The following is a 21,062-nucleotide window of genomic DNA, read 5'->3' as shown; positions in this document are numbered from 1 at the left end:
CAATTAAATATATCGGAGTTTACAAAATGTTTTTGTTTGTTTTTTTAGTTTACATGTTATATATTTGCAAAGCTCTGAAAGTCACATTAGACGAGCGCGACAGAGGCACTTGTGAGCGGGTTTGCGCACTCGGTTCATTCAGTCCGAGGATCGCCTGATATAATAATGGAATTAAACTCGCCTCGGGCCACGACCCCCCCCCCCCCCCCCCCCCCCCCCCCCAATGAAACCGAGAGGAGAGGAAGAAGCGGCAGACTGAAAGACAGGAGGAGGCAGAGAGAAAGAGGGCGAAAGAGAGAGAGAGAGAGATAGAGAGAGATGCCTGGATGCGGATCTTCGTGACATGAGACGAGTAATCCCGCGAAGTGCAAAGACGCGGCAGCGCAGCTCGGATATCACGGTTTTATTTTCTCTCATCTTGGAAAGTAAGTGATTTAAACAACAACAACAACAACAAAAAACTAGTTTGGCTGAATTACTTTTTGGGGCTCGGTCAACGACAGGAAGGAGGGAGAAAGGGGGATCTGCTCGGTGCGCTCCAGACGCACAACATGAAGGAGGTAGAGAGTAGCTGAGCGCAATGACAGAGAGCCTCTCCAGGAGTTAGGATGTGAGCTGAACTTCGCGGTAGAATGGCCGGCCATGTGGCACTGACAGCCGAGGGATGGCAGCCTTTTACCACCGCCTCCACCACCACCACCACCACCACTTCAGCCAGCATCACCTCCACCCCCCGAGCACCGACCTGCGGCGGCTCTTCCACCGGCTCACCATCGCCTCCTCTCTGAGCATCATCTGCTTCTCCCTGGTCTACCTTCTCACTGGAGGCTGCGAGTCGGAACTCGCTGAGAACTCTGAAATCAAGCCGTCCGCGCGCGACTTCCTCGCGAGGGCGTCGGGATGGCGGCAGGAGGGGAACGGAACCGACGCGCTGGGGAGCGGCCACGCCGCGCCGGAGACCAACAGCTCGGGGAAGGAGTGGACGGCCGCGCGCAGGCTGCCCCAGGCTCTCATCATCGGGGTGAAGAAAGGCGGCACGAGGGCTCTGCTGGAGTTCCTGCGGCTCCACCCGGACATCCGGGCTCTGGGGTCCGAGCCGCACTTCTTTGATCGGCATTACGCACGCGGGCTGGACTGGTACAGGTATGCACGCGTAACACCGGAATCCAGCTCAATCGCTCTCTTTTGTTAGGTTTTTATATGCGGTACAAGGGCGTAGGTTTGGTCTAAGTTTTGGTGGGACCTTACAACTTACTCACCAACTCACCAGCATTTAAAATGAATGCTACCACTGCGTAGTATATTGAAATATTAAACTAATCAATGTAGATTTTCGTTTATTTATTTTGTTTTTGTTAAAAAAATACATATGTTTTTTTTTTTATTTATATGGCAAAAAATTGGTCGGGACTATTTTATATCCCTTGAATATTGGTCGTGACATGTCACGACCGTCCATACCCAAACCTACGCCCATGATGCGGTATATATGTTTTTAAAAAGTTTGTAGTGCACTTTTTCATTCTTTAAAAGAACAGACTAGAACCTATAGGGGATTTTATTTAAGTGGCAGACGGATGGGGGAGCAGGTTTAAATATGAGTAAAAGTTGTAGACTTTCAGGCGATTCATGTAAGTGTGTTTTTGTTCAAATTAATATATATATATAAACATCCTAAGGAAAAAAACATCCTAAGGTATATATATATATATATCTATAGATATATATATATATATATCTATATATATATATATATATCTATAGATATATATATATATATATCTATAGATATATATATATATATCTATATATATATATATATCTATAGATATATATATATATATCTATAGATATATATATATATATATCTATAGATATATATATATCTATATATATATATAAAACATCCTAAGGTATATATATATATCTATATAGATATATATATATACCTTAGGATGTTTTTTATTGGTAACGGCCAATAAAAACTGATAGTTCTAAACAACAGTTGCTAACAGGACCTTTTCTTTAAACTGTAAGAAATGAGTTAATTTAGGACACACAAGACAATAAAAAAGTGATAAATAAATAAAATAAAATAAAAGTTGTGTGGTGGGGGGTGGGAGCTGGCCGACCTTTGCTAGCATCACTTAGCTAACTGTTATTCCGCACAGTTAGCTGTTATTCCTAACAGAGAGCTAAATTATTGCTCTAGTATACTCAAGTACAGTATATGTTTCCTACACTTGAACATTCTGATTTTCAATTATAGAATTGCGTATTTATTTGTTTTTTTTAAATTGCTTACAGTCTGTAAATTCTGGTTTTCAAGTATAGAATTAGCTGATCAGATATGCTAGAAAATGGCGATTGAGAACCAACAAAACTCTGCGACTATGATTTTTAAAATATTGTAACACTAACTTTTAACCTTAATGTCTGTTACATAATTTTAAGACTCACAAGACAATCAAAAATGATAAATAAATAAATAAATAAATAAATAAAAGCTGTGTGGTGGGGGGTGGGAACTGGCCGACCTTTGCTAGCATCACTGCTTAAACTGATTAAAATATCTGTAGTGTTCAGTTTTAATCGAGGTTTGGGCACTTTTAATTTTTCTGTTCAACATTTCCCCCTCTTTCTCCTGTGGAAACACATACCCTTACATTATCTGCAGTTCTTTCATTGTGGTTTAGGTGACAGGGAGACTCCGCCATCTGGCAGCTTTGCCAATCTGTGCCTCAGTTGGTGTGTGTGTGTGTGTGGGTGTGTGTGTGGGTGTGTGGGTGTGTGTTGGGGTGTGTGTGTGTGTGTGTGCCTGCTGGGCGGTCTGCGCGTGTTTGTACAGTATGGAGAGACAGAGAGCCATGGAGTCAGGCCTGCAGGATGAGTTCTCCGAGAGCAGCAGAGTAATCATCTCTGAAGCCGGAGCCAGATGTTACTGTTGTCATGTGGCTCTTCTTTCGGCCTGCTCATTGAAAACTTGGAATTCTTTCGAGAAGGCACACATGGAGACTCAGTTCTGTTTGAGATAGTAAGGGGGATATAAAAATGTTTTCCTCAGATTTAAGTGCTTTATTAAAGTTTTTACAACTGTGTGGACTGGAGGATTTCAGGGATAACTGTACAAAGAACTTAGTTCCTGGAAGCCTCAAAGATGTCACGTGGAAAATCTTGACATGCTGACTTCTCTTTGAAATTAAAATAGTAAGAAAAGATTTATTTGAAACCAACGAAGCCCATCAGGACAGTCGTCTAAGCTAAAAGTTTGGAACAGTTCTGTTAGAAACGGGTGCCTTTTTTTCCCGCCTCTTTGTCCTCTCAGGTATAACTTTTCTGGACTGAGCCTGCCGCGGGACGTTTCGCCACCAACTCACCACACTCATTTGTACACTTTCCAGGGTATGTTTATAGGAAATTTGACAACCAAAGCTTACAGAAACGTTCTCCAATTTACTCTACCACATGGAAATGTGGTTGCATAGCTCAAAAACGATTTTCTACCAGAGGAAGGTCGTTTAGAGATATTTTGGTTTGACCAGGGTTCATAAAAGCCATCTGGTCCAAAATAGGACCAGAACCACATTAAATGGAAATACGATGTAATTTATGTTCAGACGCACAAAGAGAGACAGAGAGGAAAAACTGATTTGCGATGGTTAATGGTTTGCTCAGGGGTTTTTAAATGGGAGTAGAAAGGAGCAAAATGGCAAACCATGAGAATCCCAACTGGCAAAACGTTGAACTGGAACCATCAAGAAATAATCCTATTCTTACAAGAAACTTTTTTTAGAAAAGAAAAAAAAAACATCTAGATGTTTTTTAATTTTTTAAATCTTTTGGTATCCAAGACTTGAAGTTGAAGTTAATCTTCCAACAAATCAAAATCTTTGGCTCACAATCTTGATGTAGCCTAGAGAAATCAAGTTATCGTCGGCGTATATTTTAGTACAGGGCTCAACCTGGCCTTAAATGAAACACATGAAATCATGAAAGTTTCAGATTATTGCTAAAATTTTTTTTAAAAAGTTCACTTGTTAGGAGAAAAACAAGCTAATTAAACCAACCAAACCCTTAGGGTAAAAACTAATCGATCAGCCAAGCAGGTCTGATTACTGCCAGGATCTGGAGAATCAAGAAATGACTTGAACAGACACTAACAACTTTAAACAGACTGAAAGTTGTCAAAAAAAGCTAACGCACTGTCACATAAAGACATTCAAGACAAGATAAGCAGCAAAGTTGAAGCTGAAGTCATTCCCATGGCTTTGGGACTCCAGCGACACACGGTGAGAGCCAGTAGCCAACCGCATGCAAAGAAAACATGGAACATGGGTGAATCTTCCCAGGAGTGGCCCGCGTCTACCAAAACTACTCCAAGAGCAACAACTAAAAACACCACCTTCAGTTAAAGTCTGTGTTCATGGTTGTAAAACAAGAAATAAACTGGGCAAATGTGTCATTAAGAGGAGAGATCCAAGGCCAAACAATCCCACTGCTGAGCAGAAAGAAAACAAAAGCTCAGTCATTTTTCCTTTTAGGAAAATTATGTACGGTCTGACTGGTTGTACGTGGAACTTCTTATAAGTTGTGCCTTTAGTTACATCCTAACATTTCATGGCTTTGGTAATGTGATAATCTGTATTCTGCTTTTTAAACACACCATTCTGACAGTTTATGGCTTTAAGCCCAAAACTAACTTGACTCTCATTTTCATATTTAGATGCGCCAAATTAATTACTAATTATTATTAATTACTCACTGGATCAGATGAAAGCCCAGCCTGCAGTCCTGGATAGCTCTGCACAAGATAAACTTTAATTTGTTAAAAAATACCAGGGATTTAAAAAAAATATCATAAGGTATCGCTACACTTCAGGAAACAGTATGAAATGTACTCCGCTGCTTATTTTTAATGATTCTGTACTTGAACATCAAGCAAAACACCATTCAATACAGAAATAATAGCTAAATTTGAATGTTGTTAATTGAAGCTGCAGTATATAACTTTTGTAAAAATATGTTTACACATTTGCTAAAACTGTCACTACGTCCAGACAGTATAATATAAGACATGATAATCTGTTTAAAAAAAATAAAAAATCAAGCTCTGCTTGCTCTCTGGGGTCCTTCTGCAATTCGCAAAAATACGATGTTCCTGCTCTGAAACAACCAATCAAAGTAAGGAGGAAGATCTTAGCGCTGTCAATCAAGCTCATGTAAAATTTTAACAAATATGTAAAAAACATATTTTTATAAAAGTTACATACTTCAGCTATAAGCCTGCTGTTGTGTTTTTGACTTTATTAGATGCCACGAGGTGTTGTAAAAAAACCCTAAAAAAAACAACCCATTATGACCCTTTTGGGATTCCGTAGAGATCGGCTGTGCCTGACATTATCTATATCTATCCGACCTCCCTTTTTTCGTGTTGTCATTTTAAAATCACCACCACATGTTTAGCCTACACAAGGAAACAGAACTAAATCCCATACAGCAGATTGCATGAGTGGAGCATTCAAACCCTGTCTGACTGATGTCTGTATCAGATGGCAGAAAACTCACAAGATTTACAGCATGGAGAGCTGTTAAATACCATATCATATATAAAATAGACAGACCTCCCTTGCTTTGGTTGCCACAGAAGCTACCAGAAGTAAATATATTTTATGAGAACCAAAACAATACCAGTATAGCCACGCTTTGTTGAAATGCCCAAAAATCTGATATACTAAAAATCCTTTGGAAATCAACTCTTTCGGTTAATTGTGTGTTCAATCATTGTGTCTCAGATGTTTCTGAAACATTCAGTGACGTACATACGTGATGCACGCGTGTGACAGCAGGTTGTCCCGTCTCTCCCTCAGGCCAGATGGGCTTCGCTGTGCGTTGAACCACTTGACACCACTGTCAGCTCTGTCAATTGACCTCTGACTCTGGGTCACTTTGCGCTGAGAGTTAATGATGTGTTCACACCACTTCATAACACGAGGCCCACGCCCTGGACACACTGGCAGACAAAGGACACACATGTTTGTTTCTGAGGGTATCAAAAAGAACCCAACAACACTAAAAATAGATAGTTTTTAACACTAACAATACAAATAAGTGAAATGGGAAATAAAAATATTTACATTTTCTGAAAAATTGAAGTGTAAAAGTTGTAAGCTGAATGTTACTGGTGAATATTACATTAGTTTTTTTATGGTTATGGTTTGGCATGACAAAAAAAACCCTGACAAAATAGGAAACGACTAAAACTAGAATTAACTAAACATAACAGAAACTACTGAGGAAGGTTAACACCAGAATAACTTATAATAAAAAGTACCAGAAATAATTAATAATGCAAAAACTATGAACCGTATGTAACCCATAACCAAACCACAAACCAATACATCCAAGAATCACGACATAAGGACTATTAGAAATTGGTGCAGAATAGTGCTTACAAAGCTAAACTGTAAAGTTGATTTTTTTCTTTCTCAGAGCGAATAGAGGAACATTCCTGTCCTACTCAATATTTTGAAAATATAATATTAAAGGCACAAAACTTAGTCAAAGAGGTTGACAAAATGCTGAAAATTGCCATTACCAGGTCCCAAACTATGTCCTCTAACTCAAAAAATACAAGGGCTATCGATATGATACCTGCCCTGTAGGTATCAGAAATCTTTGGTCAACAATCATAATGCGTTTCATGTGTGCATACCAAGCATTTACTTGGGGTTAAATCTGGATCAAACACCATTGAAAGTCTCACAAAATGTCTGATATTACCAAAATTTCTAAGGGTGTAATCAAAGCAGCCCTGTTTAGCCCACTTTAATTAATTTGTCTAGAAAGTTCTGTCAATTTGGGAAAGTGTGAATGCGTAATCAAACTCTAAAGCCAACCAAAAAAGTGAACATTTAAAGTGCACTCTGGCACAGATCGAATGCATCTGTGGATGCATTTGGACTGGAGACCGCTCTAAAAACAGGAAGTGGACCATAGTGCAAGGCATTCTGGAAATCCAACTAAAACAAATACATGAGTCGAGCGCTAAGGGGAGAAACGGATTGTAGTCTTCTACCAAAGACAAAGGATTTGCATGATTGGATTTTTGACACGTAGAAGTAAACATGCACTCGGTAAATATTTCTTGTATATCAATTACGACAAACTACAAATATAAAAGTGAACATTCCGAGACATAAACATGATGTCTTATGGCGGCACAAATAAAAAGGTCAACTGAAGTTCAGCTGTACCGCAAACTGAGTCATTGAATTTTGTGTGCCAGTAGATTATCTCGCAAACCCCATTGCTTTAATTTAAAGAGGACCAGCAGCAGTGTATCTTCCCCTGAATCACTCTTCTTTTCTTTGAGAGTAAAATAACATTTGGCTTCCACCGGGGCAATTGAGATCAGCGCCCCCGACAAAGATCCACTAATGGCACTCGAAGGCCAGATCTAATCTGAAAGGAGCACTGCGACGGGCCCCGAGAAGCACTGGAAGTTTCCTTCTTCCCCTTTCTGTCTAGGATCGATTGTGTTATCTCCTCGTGTTGACCTTGGGATGACTTCAGCATTAGGGCGGTTAGCTTTGGTCAGCTCAGCTTCTGTTACAATTAGCAGGAAGCTTTATCCTACGTTGGCATAACCGCCCCGGCTCGCTCACATAGGCCCAAAGGGCTCATATTACACACAGCCTTTTATCTCCGTGCAGCTACAAAGGAATTCACTGAAACTCAGGTGGAAATTTGCTCCTTGCTTATGAGTGCTTCCTGCCCAGAGATGACATGACGGGTGACTGAGGAGAAAAAAGGTCAATAAAACGGAGGAAGACGAGATAAGACTTGGGTGAGCTGGGGGTGAGAAAGGTGAAGTGTGCGTTACCACAATCTCACACATCTCTGCTGACCTTTGCTTCAACCCGGGGGACTGTCATCAGAGCTGGCCCTCTGTGTGAGTGTGTGTGTCTGTCTTCCTGTTTGTACATTATTAGAACCTTGGCTGTAACAATCATCGACTTTGTGAGGACCAGTAATCTTCAGGGGGACCAAGAGCATGTCGTGTGGAAGCAGATCATGTCTTTGATCCTGGTTAGGGGTTAGGTTTGGATTTAGAATGGGTTATGGCGAGGGTTTGATTCAGGCTCTCTACAAAAACGTAAATTAAAGATACCTGTACAAACCCGCTTGCAAGTTGTGTGCGAAGTTGTGTTTCTTCAGGATAGGTCACATTAGGGGGAATGATTTATGCTCTATAGACTCAGGCTAGTGTTTCTGCTCTTAAGGCACAATAACATTTATCAATACATTATTGACTCTGAGGTACAGGCACAGATTTGACTTACTGCGTTACTTCCAAGAAGTCACAGTGAAATAAAATCTTGTAGAAAAATGAACACTCAATATGAGTTGGTTGACATAAGCCAGGTTGAATGGATGGATGGATGGAGAGACAGATGAATCAGTGGATGGACAGATTGATTGAAATGATGGATGGATGGAAGATCATGCTTTCAGATCATTCTACTGGGATTGTGGAACCAATAGGACGAGATTTGCAACTAACCAGCTGCTTCCTTTGCTTTGTATTTTATAGCCTCACATTATCTTCCATTACCCCTTACAAGTTCATTGTGGTTAGAGGTGTACGACCACCTCTGCAGGGGTAATGTGGGTATGTCGACTTCAACAGCCCTTTTCTTTGCCAGCCCTTGAGATTTCAGTTGATCTCAAGTAAAACACATGATGGGACATAATTATGATATGATTGTTTGGGACTCTTATTTTGAAGCAGCTCTTAAGTTCTTGTCCTGTTATGTTGAAATTGGAAGACTGGCATTTAGCTTTAAACCCTTTATCTGGCAAAATTAGAATAAAATACACAATGCCAGAATGATGGATAAGATACAAATGATTTGCAAGCAATGTCCCAACATAATGATTGGCCAATAATTTCACCAAAGTTGGCATCAAAGTTTGTAGAAAAACTTTGTAGAATAACAAATGGGCTGTTTCATTGTTTGTACTGTATTTTATCATCTCCTGTTTAAAAGGTGAACTACTTAGACTGATCAAATCTCAACTGGGATTTTGGTGACAAACCTCAAACGATCTTAGTGAAACCAATATCATGTATTTATTTTTTTGTCTCATTTACTTTTTTGGTCTGGGGTTTTTTGGTATTATTTTTGGGCCTGGTTTATCTCTATATGTTCAGATATACGTATGTGTATGTAAAAAAAATCTGAGCTGAATTTTTCTTCTTTTCAAATTCAGTTGCTCCAGTGGAACATTTCCGTAGATCCTCCTGTGAGATTTAAAAATTCATACCTATACATTGACAACCTTGTTCTGCTACGCAAAACACAAAACACATGGTGTTTCTTGTGTTCGTGTGCTTGAACAATAGATTGTAATTAGCGTCCAAATCGGAGAAGCTTGCAAACCTGCTAGTAAATACGTCCAATGCGTATTTACTAGCAGCCAGTGCGAAAGCATTTTCTGATGGCATGACGTGGGACCTCTTGCCAATGCGTGCCTCAAAGCGTTGTTAATCCCCTAGGTGACTAAACGACAGATGTGATGTCGCGTAGACTATCACTTATGTCCGTGCTGGGGTTCAGGTGCTAGCTACCCGCCATGTCACTGTACTGTACTGATGGTGATCACCATAAGGCCCAGACGGGTGGAGCTATCCGGCCCTCATTAAGGCCCTCCCCTGGGGCTTTGGAAACCAAAAGTGCAGGGTGTGGGGTGTGTACCCGGGGCCCCTGTATGATGGATGTCTCCTGGAAGTGGACAGGGCACAGCCACAATGGACTGATTCCTTAATAGTCCCCCATACAGAGGAAATGGATGAGTGGTTCTCCCAATAACACACTCAAGCAAATGTATGAAAAAAAAGGAAACAAACGCAAATCTCATAATCTGCTCAGAAACCAGCGGTCGCCTGTGGAGAGTAAATGTAATTCGATTGGCTGCTGTTTCATTCCTGACACAAATATCGGCGATAAACTGAATCCCACCCCCGCCACCAACTACGCCCTAACGGACTTAGGGAAGGACAAAGTAATTGCTCCACATTTTTTAAAAGACGCAGACGCGGCACACATCACATGACACAGCATGCCACTGATGGGGCTCCGGAGGGATCTGGCTGACCTCAGCCTCCACCTGCCACTCTCCGGTCCCAGCTGAGCCCCCGCCGCCGCTACACCTCCATCATCACTATCACCTCCTCGCTTCATACGCCCCATCATAACACTCCCAGTATAAACACATGCAATCCCACCCAGCTCCACGGCTACACTCGGGATCCCCACCCCGCAGGATCAATAGCCCGTGGCCTTGGCCGGCCCAAGGTAACTCACGAGGGAGGCTTGCCGCGATATTGGAAAATTAACGACAAAAAGAGAGGTTCCTCAAAGGCAAACAGAGGCTTAATGTAAGCTGCTGGATAATCCCTCTGCCCATCATGTTGTACGTTTGATCTCGCACTAAGCAGTAAACGAGGAGCACGGAGATGTGGCTGAAGCTGGAATTTAAACTGCCAATTAATTTGGCTGCCCTGTTTTGGGAGGGGATACAAACCTGCTAGTGTGTCAGACGACACAATAGCAGGTTTTACCTCCTATTTTACAGATGAAGTCAAGGAGAGGTCACTGCTGTGGCAAAACCACAAAATCTGATGTTAACCTGACATTTTGTGTTTCATCACGTGTCTTGGGTAATGTTCTGTTTTCAGCTGTGTAAAAAAAAAAGAATGCCAACAAAAGTGACGGTTCATATAACCGAGTAGATTTTAAGAGCTTCTACCTTAAGTAAAAACTATTGATTTAATTATGTTTGTGTGGCACAATCCCTGGGGCGGAAGTGTACGGCAATTAAAGTTCCCGTTGGGGAGAATCGATGGCTCATTCAATGCTGATAAAATATTATTAAATTCTGCTTAGTCATTTTGAGAAATCAACAACAGCATAGTAACCTACACAGTCATTTTTTTTAAGAATATGCTACTAGTTTTATTTTGTAAATGTTTACCTTCTTTTGAGTGAAGCATCATATTTATTGTACTCCTTTGATTTGGCATATGACGTAAGATCATAATGAAGTTGCCGGCTGTAGGCGAACAAGAGTATGTTATGAATGTTTTTGCTAAGGCACTGCAAAGCCACCCACAAGGCAGGTGATTTTACGAGCTACTCCTGTGACACGCAGTCGACACATGAATAACAAACTGCATTGTATTGCTGAGTAAACCTTACGCAACACAGTGTTTTCATTTGAATAGATTTGACGTCACAGACGTGTCCTCTAGCTTGGAAGCGTTTTCTATGCCGGGAGTGGGAGACGGGTTTTTGTTGCTCGACAAGCTAACGGCTATTTTGTCCATCAATTAGCGTGGTCTGCGTGCGCTAAGCTCATAGTAGAAACATATTTATAAGAGACATTTTCTTTTGATGGTGCTCTTAGGGGGGGCGGTAATTAGCTCTTTGTGCTTAGGTAATGGTGTGGGGGCTCTCGGCTCTGAGGCTGCTTGCAAACAGATTGCTAATGGAGGCCCGTCTGCGTCCACTGCCATCATTCCTTCATCAGTCACCCACCCCTTTCATTTGAAACACTCACAGCAAAAGATCTCAGACACACACAAATATACATATATATATATAAACACAGCCTTTAAAAGGCTGTGGTAAAACTCCCATCACACCCGCCTCTTAAGTCTGCCGATTGTCTGTGTGTGATTTTAAAAAATGCCTCTCGTTATGTGTGTGTGTGTCCACCAGAAATGGGTCCATGGGGAGAGCCGAGGGAAGATAGTGAGCAATTGACTAATGAGTGAATAATGAGTGTATGTTTGTGTTTTTGCATTTTGTGTGTGGGTGTGTGTGCCTTGCACATGCCAGGTCTGCGTGTGTGTGTGTGTGTAACAGACTGCATGGCTCCTCCTGCTTGGGGTTATTAGAGTTAAAAGGGAAGTATGAGGGGCCGTTTAGGACAAAATTTACGTTTTGTCTCTCACACACTACCAAAAACTCTCGCATACTCCAAAAAAGTAGCCACGCACACTCCAAAAAATTACGTTTTGTCTCTCACACACTACCAAAAACTCTCGCATACTCCAAAAAAGTAGCCACGCACACTCCAAAAAATTACGTTTTGTCTCTCACACACTACCAAAAACTCTCGCATACTCCAAAAAAATAGCCTCGCACACTCCAAAAAATTACGTTTTGTCCCTCACACACTACCAAAAACTCACGCATACTCCAAAAAAATAGCCTCGCATACTCAAAAAATTACGTTTTGTCTCTCACACACTACCAAAAACTCTCGCATACTCAAAAAAATTACATTTTGTCTCTCACACACTACCAAAAACTCACGCATACTCAAAAAAATAGCCACGCACACTCAAAAATTACTCACGCACATTCAAAAAATACTCAAATTGCGTATACACACACTACTAAAATGTCACACACACACACACAAACGTTAACTTTCTCGCTCACATACACTACTATCAGCTCGCTCACATACACTACTACCAGCTCGCGCACATACACACAAACGTTAACTTTCTCGCACACATACACTACTACCAGCTCGCGCACATACACACAAACGTTAACTTTCTCGCACACATACACTGCTAACAGCTCGCACACACACAGACGTTTATCTCTCACATACACAAGACTAAAGTTGAACACACACACAGTACTAAGACTCGTTTTATGTATGTGTGAGAGCGACACTCTTTATGAATGTGTGAGAGCGAGAATCTTTTTGAATGTGTGAGAGCGACACTCTTTTTGAATGTGTGAGAGTTGTCACGGAAGAGGCGGGGCATAATTTTTGGATCAAACTGCGCATGCGTAGATCCTAAACTATAAGTTTCGATTGTTGACTCACTGTATGTTCTATTACTTAGTATATTTGTGCTTTTAAATATATATAGAACGTTTAACTTTCTTGTAGATTAAATGTGCTATAGAAATAAATGAATCTGATTGATTGATTAAAAATAGCAAAATTGCTGTAGTACAATCTGTCCACTGGGAATTTTGCTATTTTTAATCAATCAATCAGATTCATTTATTTCTATAGCACATTTAATCTACAAGAAAGTTAAACGTTCTATATATATTTAAAAGCACAAATATACTAAGTAATAGAACATACAGTGAGTCAACAATCGAAACTTATAGTTTAGGATCTACGCATGCGCAGTTTGATCCAAAAATTATGCCCCGCCTCTTCCGTGACAACTCTCACACATTCAAAAAGAGTGTCGCTCTCACACATTCAAAAAGATTCTCGCTCTCACACATTCATAAAGAGTGTCGCTCTCACACATACATAAAACGAGTCTTAGTACTGTGTGTGTGTTCAACTTTAGTCTTGTGTATGTGAGAGATAAACGTCTGTGTGTGTGCGAGCTGTTAGCAGTGTATGTGTGCGAGAAAGTTAACGTTTGTGTGTATGTGCGCGAGCTGGTAGTAGTGTATGTGAGCGAGAAAGTTAACGTTTGTGAATGTGCGAGCTGTTAGTACAGTGTATGTGAGCGAGCTGATAGTAGTGTATGTGAGCGAGAAAGTTAACGTTTGTGTGTGTGTGTGTGACATTTTAGTAGTGTGTGTATACGCAATTTGAGTATTTTTTGAATGTGCGTGAGTAATTTTTGAGTGTGCGTGGCTATTTTTTTGAGTATGCGTGAGTTTTTGGTAGTGTGTGAGAGACAAAATGTAATTTTTTTGAGTATGCGAGAGTTTTTGGTAGTGTGTGAGAGACAAAACGTAATTTTTTGAGTATGCGAGGCTATTTTTTTGGAGTATGCGTGAGTTTTTGGTAGTGTGTGAGGGACAAAACGTAATTTTTTGGAGTGTGCGAGGCTATTTTTTTGGAGTATGCGAGAGTTTTTGGTAGTGTGTGAGAGACAAAACGTAATTTTTTGGAGTGTGCGTGGCTACTTTTTTGGAGTATGCGAGAGTTTTTGGTAGTGTGTGAGAGACAAAACGTAATTTTTTGGAGTGTGCGTGGCTACTTTTTTGGAGTATGCGAGAGTTTTTGGTAGTGTGTGAGAGACAAAACGTAATTTTTTGGAGTGTGCGTGGCTACTTTTTTGGAGTATGCGAGAGTTTTTGGTAGTGTGTGAGAGACAAAACGTAAATTTTGTCCTAAACGGCCCCTCATAGGGAAGTCTTCAGGCTAAGCGGCGGTGAAAACTACCTCACACTCATCTGATCAAATGGAATTGCTGCGTGTGTGTGCTTGGTGAGTGTGTGTGTGTTTGTCAGATTTGAAGGGAGAAGATATTGATGGGAGGTTTGTGTTTCAGGATCACCTGAAACCTGAGCCGACAGCAGAACGCTGCCAGAGCATCCTGTCCTGGCTCTTATCAGCTGCATGGGGGCGTGTGTGTGTGTGTGTTCTCTCTGCTTGTCCTTCTTTTATTAATGCCACATTCAAAACTCAATGAAAACTTTTTCTTTCAATTATGTAAAACAGTAAACAAGGTGGGTTTTTTTTAAATCAAAGTAGGACAAAGCGACAAAAACCAAAGATTCCTGAAAAAAAAAAAAAGTAAAAGTGGGTGTGGGTTTAATTTATTACATCTTTTTGTGAGGGTGATTTCAGGTTGAAGCTATGACAGGGTCACACATTGAATCCTAACATCAGCACAGTTTTATGACCTCGTCTTATTTTTTTTTTCTAGCTTCGTTAGAGCCCCGACCCACCAAACAGCAGAGCAAATCTGCCTGTAGAGGACATGAAATCTTCCATACTAAATCATTTACAATGCTGTGGAAAATGTTTTCCCCTCAGTCAGACAAAAATAACCGGAAAATTTATTCAAACCAACCCATTCCTATGTGGGGGAAAAAGTAAATTTGCCCCTAAACTTAAGAACTAGTTGTGCCTCCCTTGGCTGAATTGTTTTAATTGAGTCTCATTGGAAGGTTCTCAAACATGACAACAACAAAATAGCAACGGACAATCACACGACCACCACCGTTATTAAAATTCAGTTTGATACTCTTTTCCCAAAAAGCTGTGCTAGCTTTATCCCACTTACAATGGGATGGACAGAGATGAATAAAGTAAGAAGAAAATTAAGACTTAACAACCATGAAGATGTTAATTTTTTGGTTTATGTGCAAAGTTTTATTTTGTCATTGTTGGTTTGTGCCTTAAAAATCTTCCAAGAATTCAATTTTTGCCCATTCTCTGCAATATTGTTCAAATGATTTCTTTGGGAAAAGTTTGAAAGCTACATCCAGCAGTCCAGGTCATGTTAGGCGAGTCTACCGTCCGTACGAGCTAAGATGCTGAATCAGAGCTGTGCGTGTTCGGCCGGCCGACCAGGTGTGTGGCAGGTGTGCTGGCAGATGTCCCCGAGCCTCCAGCCGGTCCTGCAGGGCCTCTGGAGTCATTTACTGCTAAATGAATCCCATCTGCTGGGCTTTGGTGTGGAGACAGAGGAGCACAGCGCTGGACGGGATCAGGAAGAGACTCTTTGTATTTGTGTTGCGCTGCTTTCATCTGCATGTCGGTCAGGGTTACGATGCCCTGTCACTGCTCATGCTGTCATGTGTTTAGTATGATGAATCTCAGAGTGAATAATGGGGTGTGGGCTTGTATGAGGCAGACGGCGTGTGGGTGTGTGGGGATGGGTGTGCGCTCTGACATGAGAGTGACCTCACTGTTGACTAAGGATATTACTACATACTGAACAAACAGAAAAAAACTTGTATCGCCTTTATCCACACTCCGGTTCTGTGAGGTGGTAAATATAACTCCATCAAATGAGGTAAAGCCAGATTTAATAGTGCTATGCTTTATTTAAAAATACAAGGGAAAATGTGAAATTAGCCTTGTTAATGTAACATTTGTGTAAATAAATCGACATAAATAATAGGCAGAGGTGTTCGTCGGGAACTAGAACTAAAAAGTTAGTAGCACTAACCTGAACGGACTGATCATAAACATTAGTTCCGCTAAAAACATGCTATTTAGTGGAAGCTAATGCTAACGTGCTAAACTCAACCATGCTGATACTCATTATGTGTCAGTAACACTTGTGTTGATACGTTATATATTGCCCTAAACGGTGCCAGATTTGTTTTCTGGAAGACATTTCACTCATGGTTTCAGATTGAAAGTATATTTATAACTCTTTTGCTAATTTTTCCTAATTGGCTTCAGTCAGAAAGCCTAATTGCTTGACTCAAACTTTAAACTGAATTAAGTAATTAGGTCATTAGCAGGACTTTGGAGAGCTTCACTGCATGTTTGGGAAGTAATTCGGCCATTTCATTCAAGACCAGGAACACATCTTAAAGTTGCGGGAAACTCTAGGCTTTGATTTGAAGACATCTGGAATAAATGAACGAAGAATTATTAATAGTCAATAACCAAAACTTCAGCACAGATGTCAAACTTTACTCAACTGAAAACAGCTAAGTAAATTAGCGTTTAGATAAATTTATTTAGGGGAAGCTAAGTTAGCAAAAACACTAATGTGCTAAACAAAAAGTTATATTGAAATTATTAACAATTTTTTCAGCCCTTTGGTCTCAAAAGCCTGTTATTGTAGCAGAGGTGGGTGTACAGACTTTTGAAAGCAATCGTCTAACCTGAATTATTTTGTCTTCTACCTCCAGAAGTATGATGCCCAAAGCCCTTGACGGGCAGATCGTCATGGAGAAGACGCCCCGGTACTTTGTCACAGTGGACACGCCAGCGCGGGTCCATGCCATGTCGCAGAATGTGAAGCTGATAGTGGTCGTTCGTGACCCTGTGACGCGAGCCATATCGGATTACACGCAGATCATCTCCAAGACCCCCGACATCCCGTCCTTTGAGAGCCTGGCCTTCAAGAACCGCACCACAGGTACGCTTTGTGTTTTTTCAATGTACAACTTACATGACAAAGCTTGTAATCTACGTAAAAAATGTGTTTTAGCTTTTTGATATGACGTATTTATCCACAGTAATTGCCTACAACATTTTCTTCTTACTTTATTCAACATCTAGCATATATGAGCGCATATATGAGCAGTTTTGTGGTGTGGCTAGTAAGCTACACACAGTGAAGTCTAGCATAATTGTAAACATAACCCGCAGCTGTGGGAGTCACAGTGAAGAGTATCACCATTGTTGGGGCTAAGCTAGCTGGAGTTAATGGGTAGAACTATGGCAGATCCTGACTTTGCAGGAGATAAAGTGTAAAATTAATGTGTGCTGAGGTAAAAACCCCATCATTACCTTAACCTTAAGGATGTTATCTAGACTCTGAAATGTGAACAAAACAGGGAAGATTACTGATTTTAATTTTTATTTGAAATGTTAGCAATAAGTGCACCTTGCTAACAATGCCAGTACCCATCCAGATGGTGCTGATGATTGGGAAATGACATTTCATCATTCACAGTATTACCAGTGCCTTCGCTTTGCCCATGGTATGTCCTGGAGGGGATATGAAGCAAATTAAATCATCTGAGAAATCATCCATGACTTTGAGTTCTCATGTACTCAAAGCAACCAAAAATTAGAGTCTGTTTGATATTTTTTGCATGTTTGTATAAAAAAACTATAATTTCAACAGTATCAACAAAACTGTAACATCTACAGGAGGATCCTTCATTGTCAAGAAGCTCACACGCATCCAACTAGGTGTTTGTCTCTGCTCAGCTAACCATTAGCTGCTTTTAGCATTAGCATTAGGAAAGTTTTATCCATAGAAAAATAAAAATGCAAACATAGTCATGTGCTCCAAGTCAGCTACTTATGCTCATAAACTTTCAGGAAAACCATATTTAAAAAAAAAAACTTAAGGTCAATCTGTGCTGTTTATCAAATCAAATCTTCTTACGATCCCTGGCTACTTTGCTAACAGGTTCTTAGCATGCTACCAAAAGAAGCTACTATGTTGCAAAGTTCAAGACCACTCTGTGTTTGTATATTGAATCCAACATTTTCAACACCTTCATTTTACACTCAGTGTCATTTATTACCGTCTGGATTAGTTAGCCTGGTAGCAATTGTAGAACTCAAATACTTTGACCTCAGCCACGCCGTTGACTAGAACCAAATGTTTCCTCGTCCAGACCCCAGCCTAAAAACATTGCCACATCATAACCAACCTCTTTTCTCCCTACCTGTATGTCTAGGTCAGATTGACTCTCTGTGGAGCCCACTGTGGATCGGCCTCTACGCCCAACACATGGAGCGTTGGCTGGCTTGGTTCCCCAGGAATCAGATCCATCTGGTCAGCGGGGAGAGGCTCATCGCTGATCCGGCTGGAGAACTGGGCAAAGTTCAGGACTTTCTGGGCCTGCAGAGGATAGTCACAGACAAGCACTTCTACTTCAACAAAACGAAAGGATTTCCCTGCCTAAAGAAGCCGGAGGGCAGCAGTAAACCCCACTGTCTGGGGAAGACAAAAGGGAGGACACACGTCTCCATAGACCCAGAGGTGATCCGGAAACTGAGGGATTTCTACAAGCCTCACAACCAGCGCTTCTACCAACTCGCAGGGCAAAACTTCGGATGGCACTGATCTGTGACCTGCGTGGAACGAGACGCCTCTGTTGACACCGCTCCAGCGCAAATCTGCTGCCTGACGGAGGCAGACGAAACGACTCAAAGCGCGCAAAACAGAGTCAACAATGTCTTCAGACAGCCAGGCAGCATCACAGCAGACTACACTCCGAAATCCCAGTGTCGATATGTTCTGTCTGGATCAATCAGTCGTGTTGACATCTTTGTATGTCAGCAATGTGCTCATTGTGCTTTTGAGGAAGATGCAGTGAGACCGTGGTGGCTGTAGGATGCGGTTTTACGCCGAGCGGTGAAAGCTGAACGGCTTTTAGTGTCTGACTCACAATCAGTTGTAGTCGTACAAGGAAGTGAAGAACTCAGGGTCCCTACACGTTGTCCCATAAATATTCCACACATTTCAGGACTCAAATTTTAGCCATGCAGTTTTTACAACATATTTACTTTTTAAAATATTTACTTTGAACCAAACTATTCTTATCATCATCTGTAGGTTTTTCCAAAAAAAAAAAAAAAGTTTAATCAAAATCAAAAACAAAGCATGACAATGGTCGACATGGCTTTTGGTTGTCAGAGTGTGAATTTGGACAATTTCTCTGCTTTTGAAGCTTCTGGATTTATTTATTTTGAAGTCTTTCAATCTTGGACATGTCAGATTAGGAATAGAATATTCTGGAGCACGGCTCCACAATAACTCGGCTAATGTTTTTTAACTACAGATGTAACAACAAATGCAAGTTTTAACAGTTTTTCATGGAATAACCGCATTGAATTTCCACAAGTACCAGTAACATATATTTTTAAATACATTTTTCTTGCCATTAGTTTGAAAATTTGCTTCTTTTTCCCCCACAAATATCAACATCCTGTAAAAGAAAATGTATTTGTCCTCTTTTTGCAAAATGTTTGAGGTTTTTCATTATTTGAAAACTTGAAAGAGACAAAATGTTGATTCTTTAGACACTTTCTTTAGTAGAAAATCCTAAGTTGTCTTTTTTCCCAAGAAGCCATGTAACGTTTGGGGTTCTAAGTGAGCTCTATGTCGAAAATAAAGGCCTCTGTAGACTCGAAAGGTTGCAGATCCCTGTCCTAGACTGAACCGGATTCTTTAAATGACAATTTGTGAGCTTTGGAACCCTTTAGAACCCCTCACCCCCCAAAAAAACGTTTAGTCTTTTTATTTTGCAGCTGTCATGGCCAGTTTTGCCTGAATTAAAGCTGTCTGAAGATCAAACATGTAGTGAAATGGTCCCTGATTATTTCTGAATGAGTATGGAATCAGTCATTAAGTCAAACAGCAAGGCTGAAATCAAGGCATTATGCAGCAAATCAAAGATGAAGCACAGCCATTTAATTTGAATCAATGTGTCTTTTTGTCTTTAGACATTAGAAGAAGGAAAAATATCTGGAAAATCAATAATTTTCTCACACTTCATTTCTTCTTTCCCTACCTATCCAAACCTAACATATTCCACATTTTCCCAGACTTTTCAAGGGTGTGTAGCAACACTGACAACAAACACATTTTCATTTATAGACCCTTTATTTCCCCCCACGTTTCCTCCCCAGACTCAGATTTCAAGAATTTAACGGCAATCCGGCGTTTGAAAAAAAATGTCCAGCAAGCATTGTTTCCAAAAAGGTGGGAATGAATCTTTCATGCGGTAAGCAGCAGAGTTGAGGGGCGGGCGGGGCGGAGTGAGGGAATATGTCTATGAGCTCAGATTTGACTGAGTGCTTTTGTATCCTTGAATAATGAATGTGGTTAAATGGATGTAGTGGGAACTGGTATGGATCACTTGGCTCATTTGTATGCTTTGCTTAGGTTAGCGAGTGCGGGACCAGCCTGCTGTGTCCCGCTTTGAGCAAAGCAAACGGACCGGCGGAGGGCGGCGGGATAGAAAAACCGAACATCAACACCGTTAAGTTCGGCGTGTTGCTAGCTAGCTAGCTAGCCGGTGTTTTGTACCGAGCTGCGTCCGCTTACACGGTTTTCCGTTTTCAGTTTGCATGTATTTTGCACTAGTTGTTGTCCAACAGGAAAAAAATAAAAATATTTTTAAGCAAAGACGCTGCTTTCTCAGTGTTATTTTCTGCTATGTGTCGATTCACATTAAACGACATGGGAATATTTTAAAAGTACGATGCTGGGAAAAGTAGGCCTACTTTACCCCCTTGCCGATGTCTTGCTATTTTATCACACTTGCATTAAATATTTTAGGCCATTAAACAAACTTTTTTTTTTTAATCAGTCATGGACAAAATGAGTAACGAAAAGCAGTTTTCAAATCATTGGTTTGGGCAAATCATCCAGATAATGAAGCAAAAAAAAAAACGTCAGTGTGACGAACCCTTTCTAATGTACTCTACAAGTTCACTTTCTATCTTGGTAGTCCACAGAATATTTTCCCAAAAAGTCCTAAGACTCATCAAGATGTTTATTGGCAAAAATGAGATGGGCCTTTGTTTTCTTTTTTTTTTTTTTTGTCAGTAATGGA

At 40.6% G+C, this 21,062-nt stretch overlaps 1 protein-coding gene across 1 annotated transcript; it reads left to right on the top strand.

The window, feature by feature from the left end:
* Window positions 1-271: 271 nt before the first annotated feature.
* Window positions 272-20,632, top strand: hs3st3l (heparan sulfate (glucosamine) 3-O-sulfotransferase 3-like). The gene is made up of 3 exons (XM_032574951.1): window positions 272-1,143; window positions 16,668-16,897; window positions 18,177-20,632. Exons 1-3 carry the CDS (start codon window positions 665-667, stop codon window positions 18,563-18,565), a joined length of 1,098 nt encoding a protein of 365 aa, XP_032430842.1. The 5' UTR covers window positions 272-664; the 3' UTR covers window positions 18,566-20,632.
* Window positions 20,633-21,062: the final 430 nt, after the last annotated feature.

The sequence above is a fragment of the Xiphophorus hellerii genome, chromosome 10 (genome assembly GCF_003331165.1).
Source record: "Xiphophorus hellerii strain 12219 chromosome 10, Xiphophorus_hellerii-4.1, whole genome shotgun sequence".
NCBI classification, from domain to species: Eukaryota; Metazoa; Chordata; class Actinopteri; order Cyprinodontiformes; family Poeciliidae; genus Xiphophorus; species Xiphophorus hellerii.
The sequence above is the reverse complement of the archived record's forward strand: the minus strand, read 5'-3'. Positions and strand labels throughout refer to the sequence as shown.

Bases quoted from the DNA above. Each gene is read 5' to 3' on its own strand.
- hs3st3l (XM_032574951.1), top strand. From the start codon at position 665: ATGGCAGCCTTTTACCACCGCCTCCACCACCACCACCACCACCACTTC. The intron at 1,144-16,667 runs GTATGCACGCGT...TTCTACCTCCAG, and splicing joins CGCGGGCTGGACTGGTACAG to AAGTATGATGCCCAAAGCCC. The intron at 16,898-18,176 runs GTACGCTTTGTG...CTGTATGTCTAG, and splicing joins CTTCAAGAACCGCACCACAG to GTCAGATTGACTCTCTGTGG.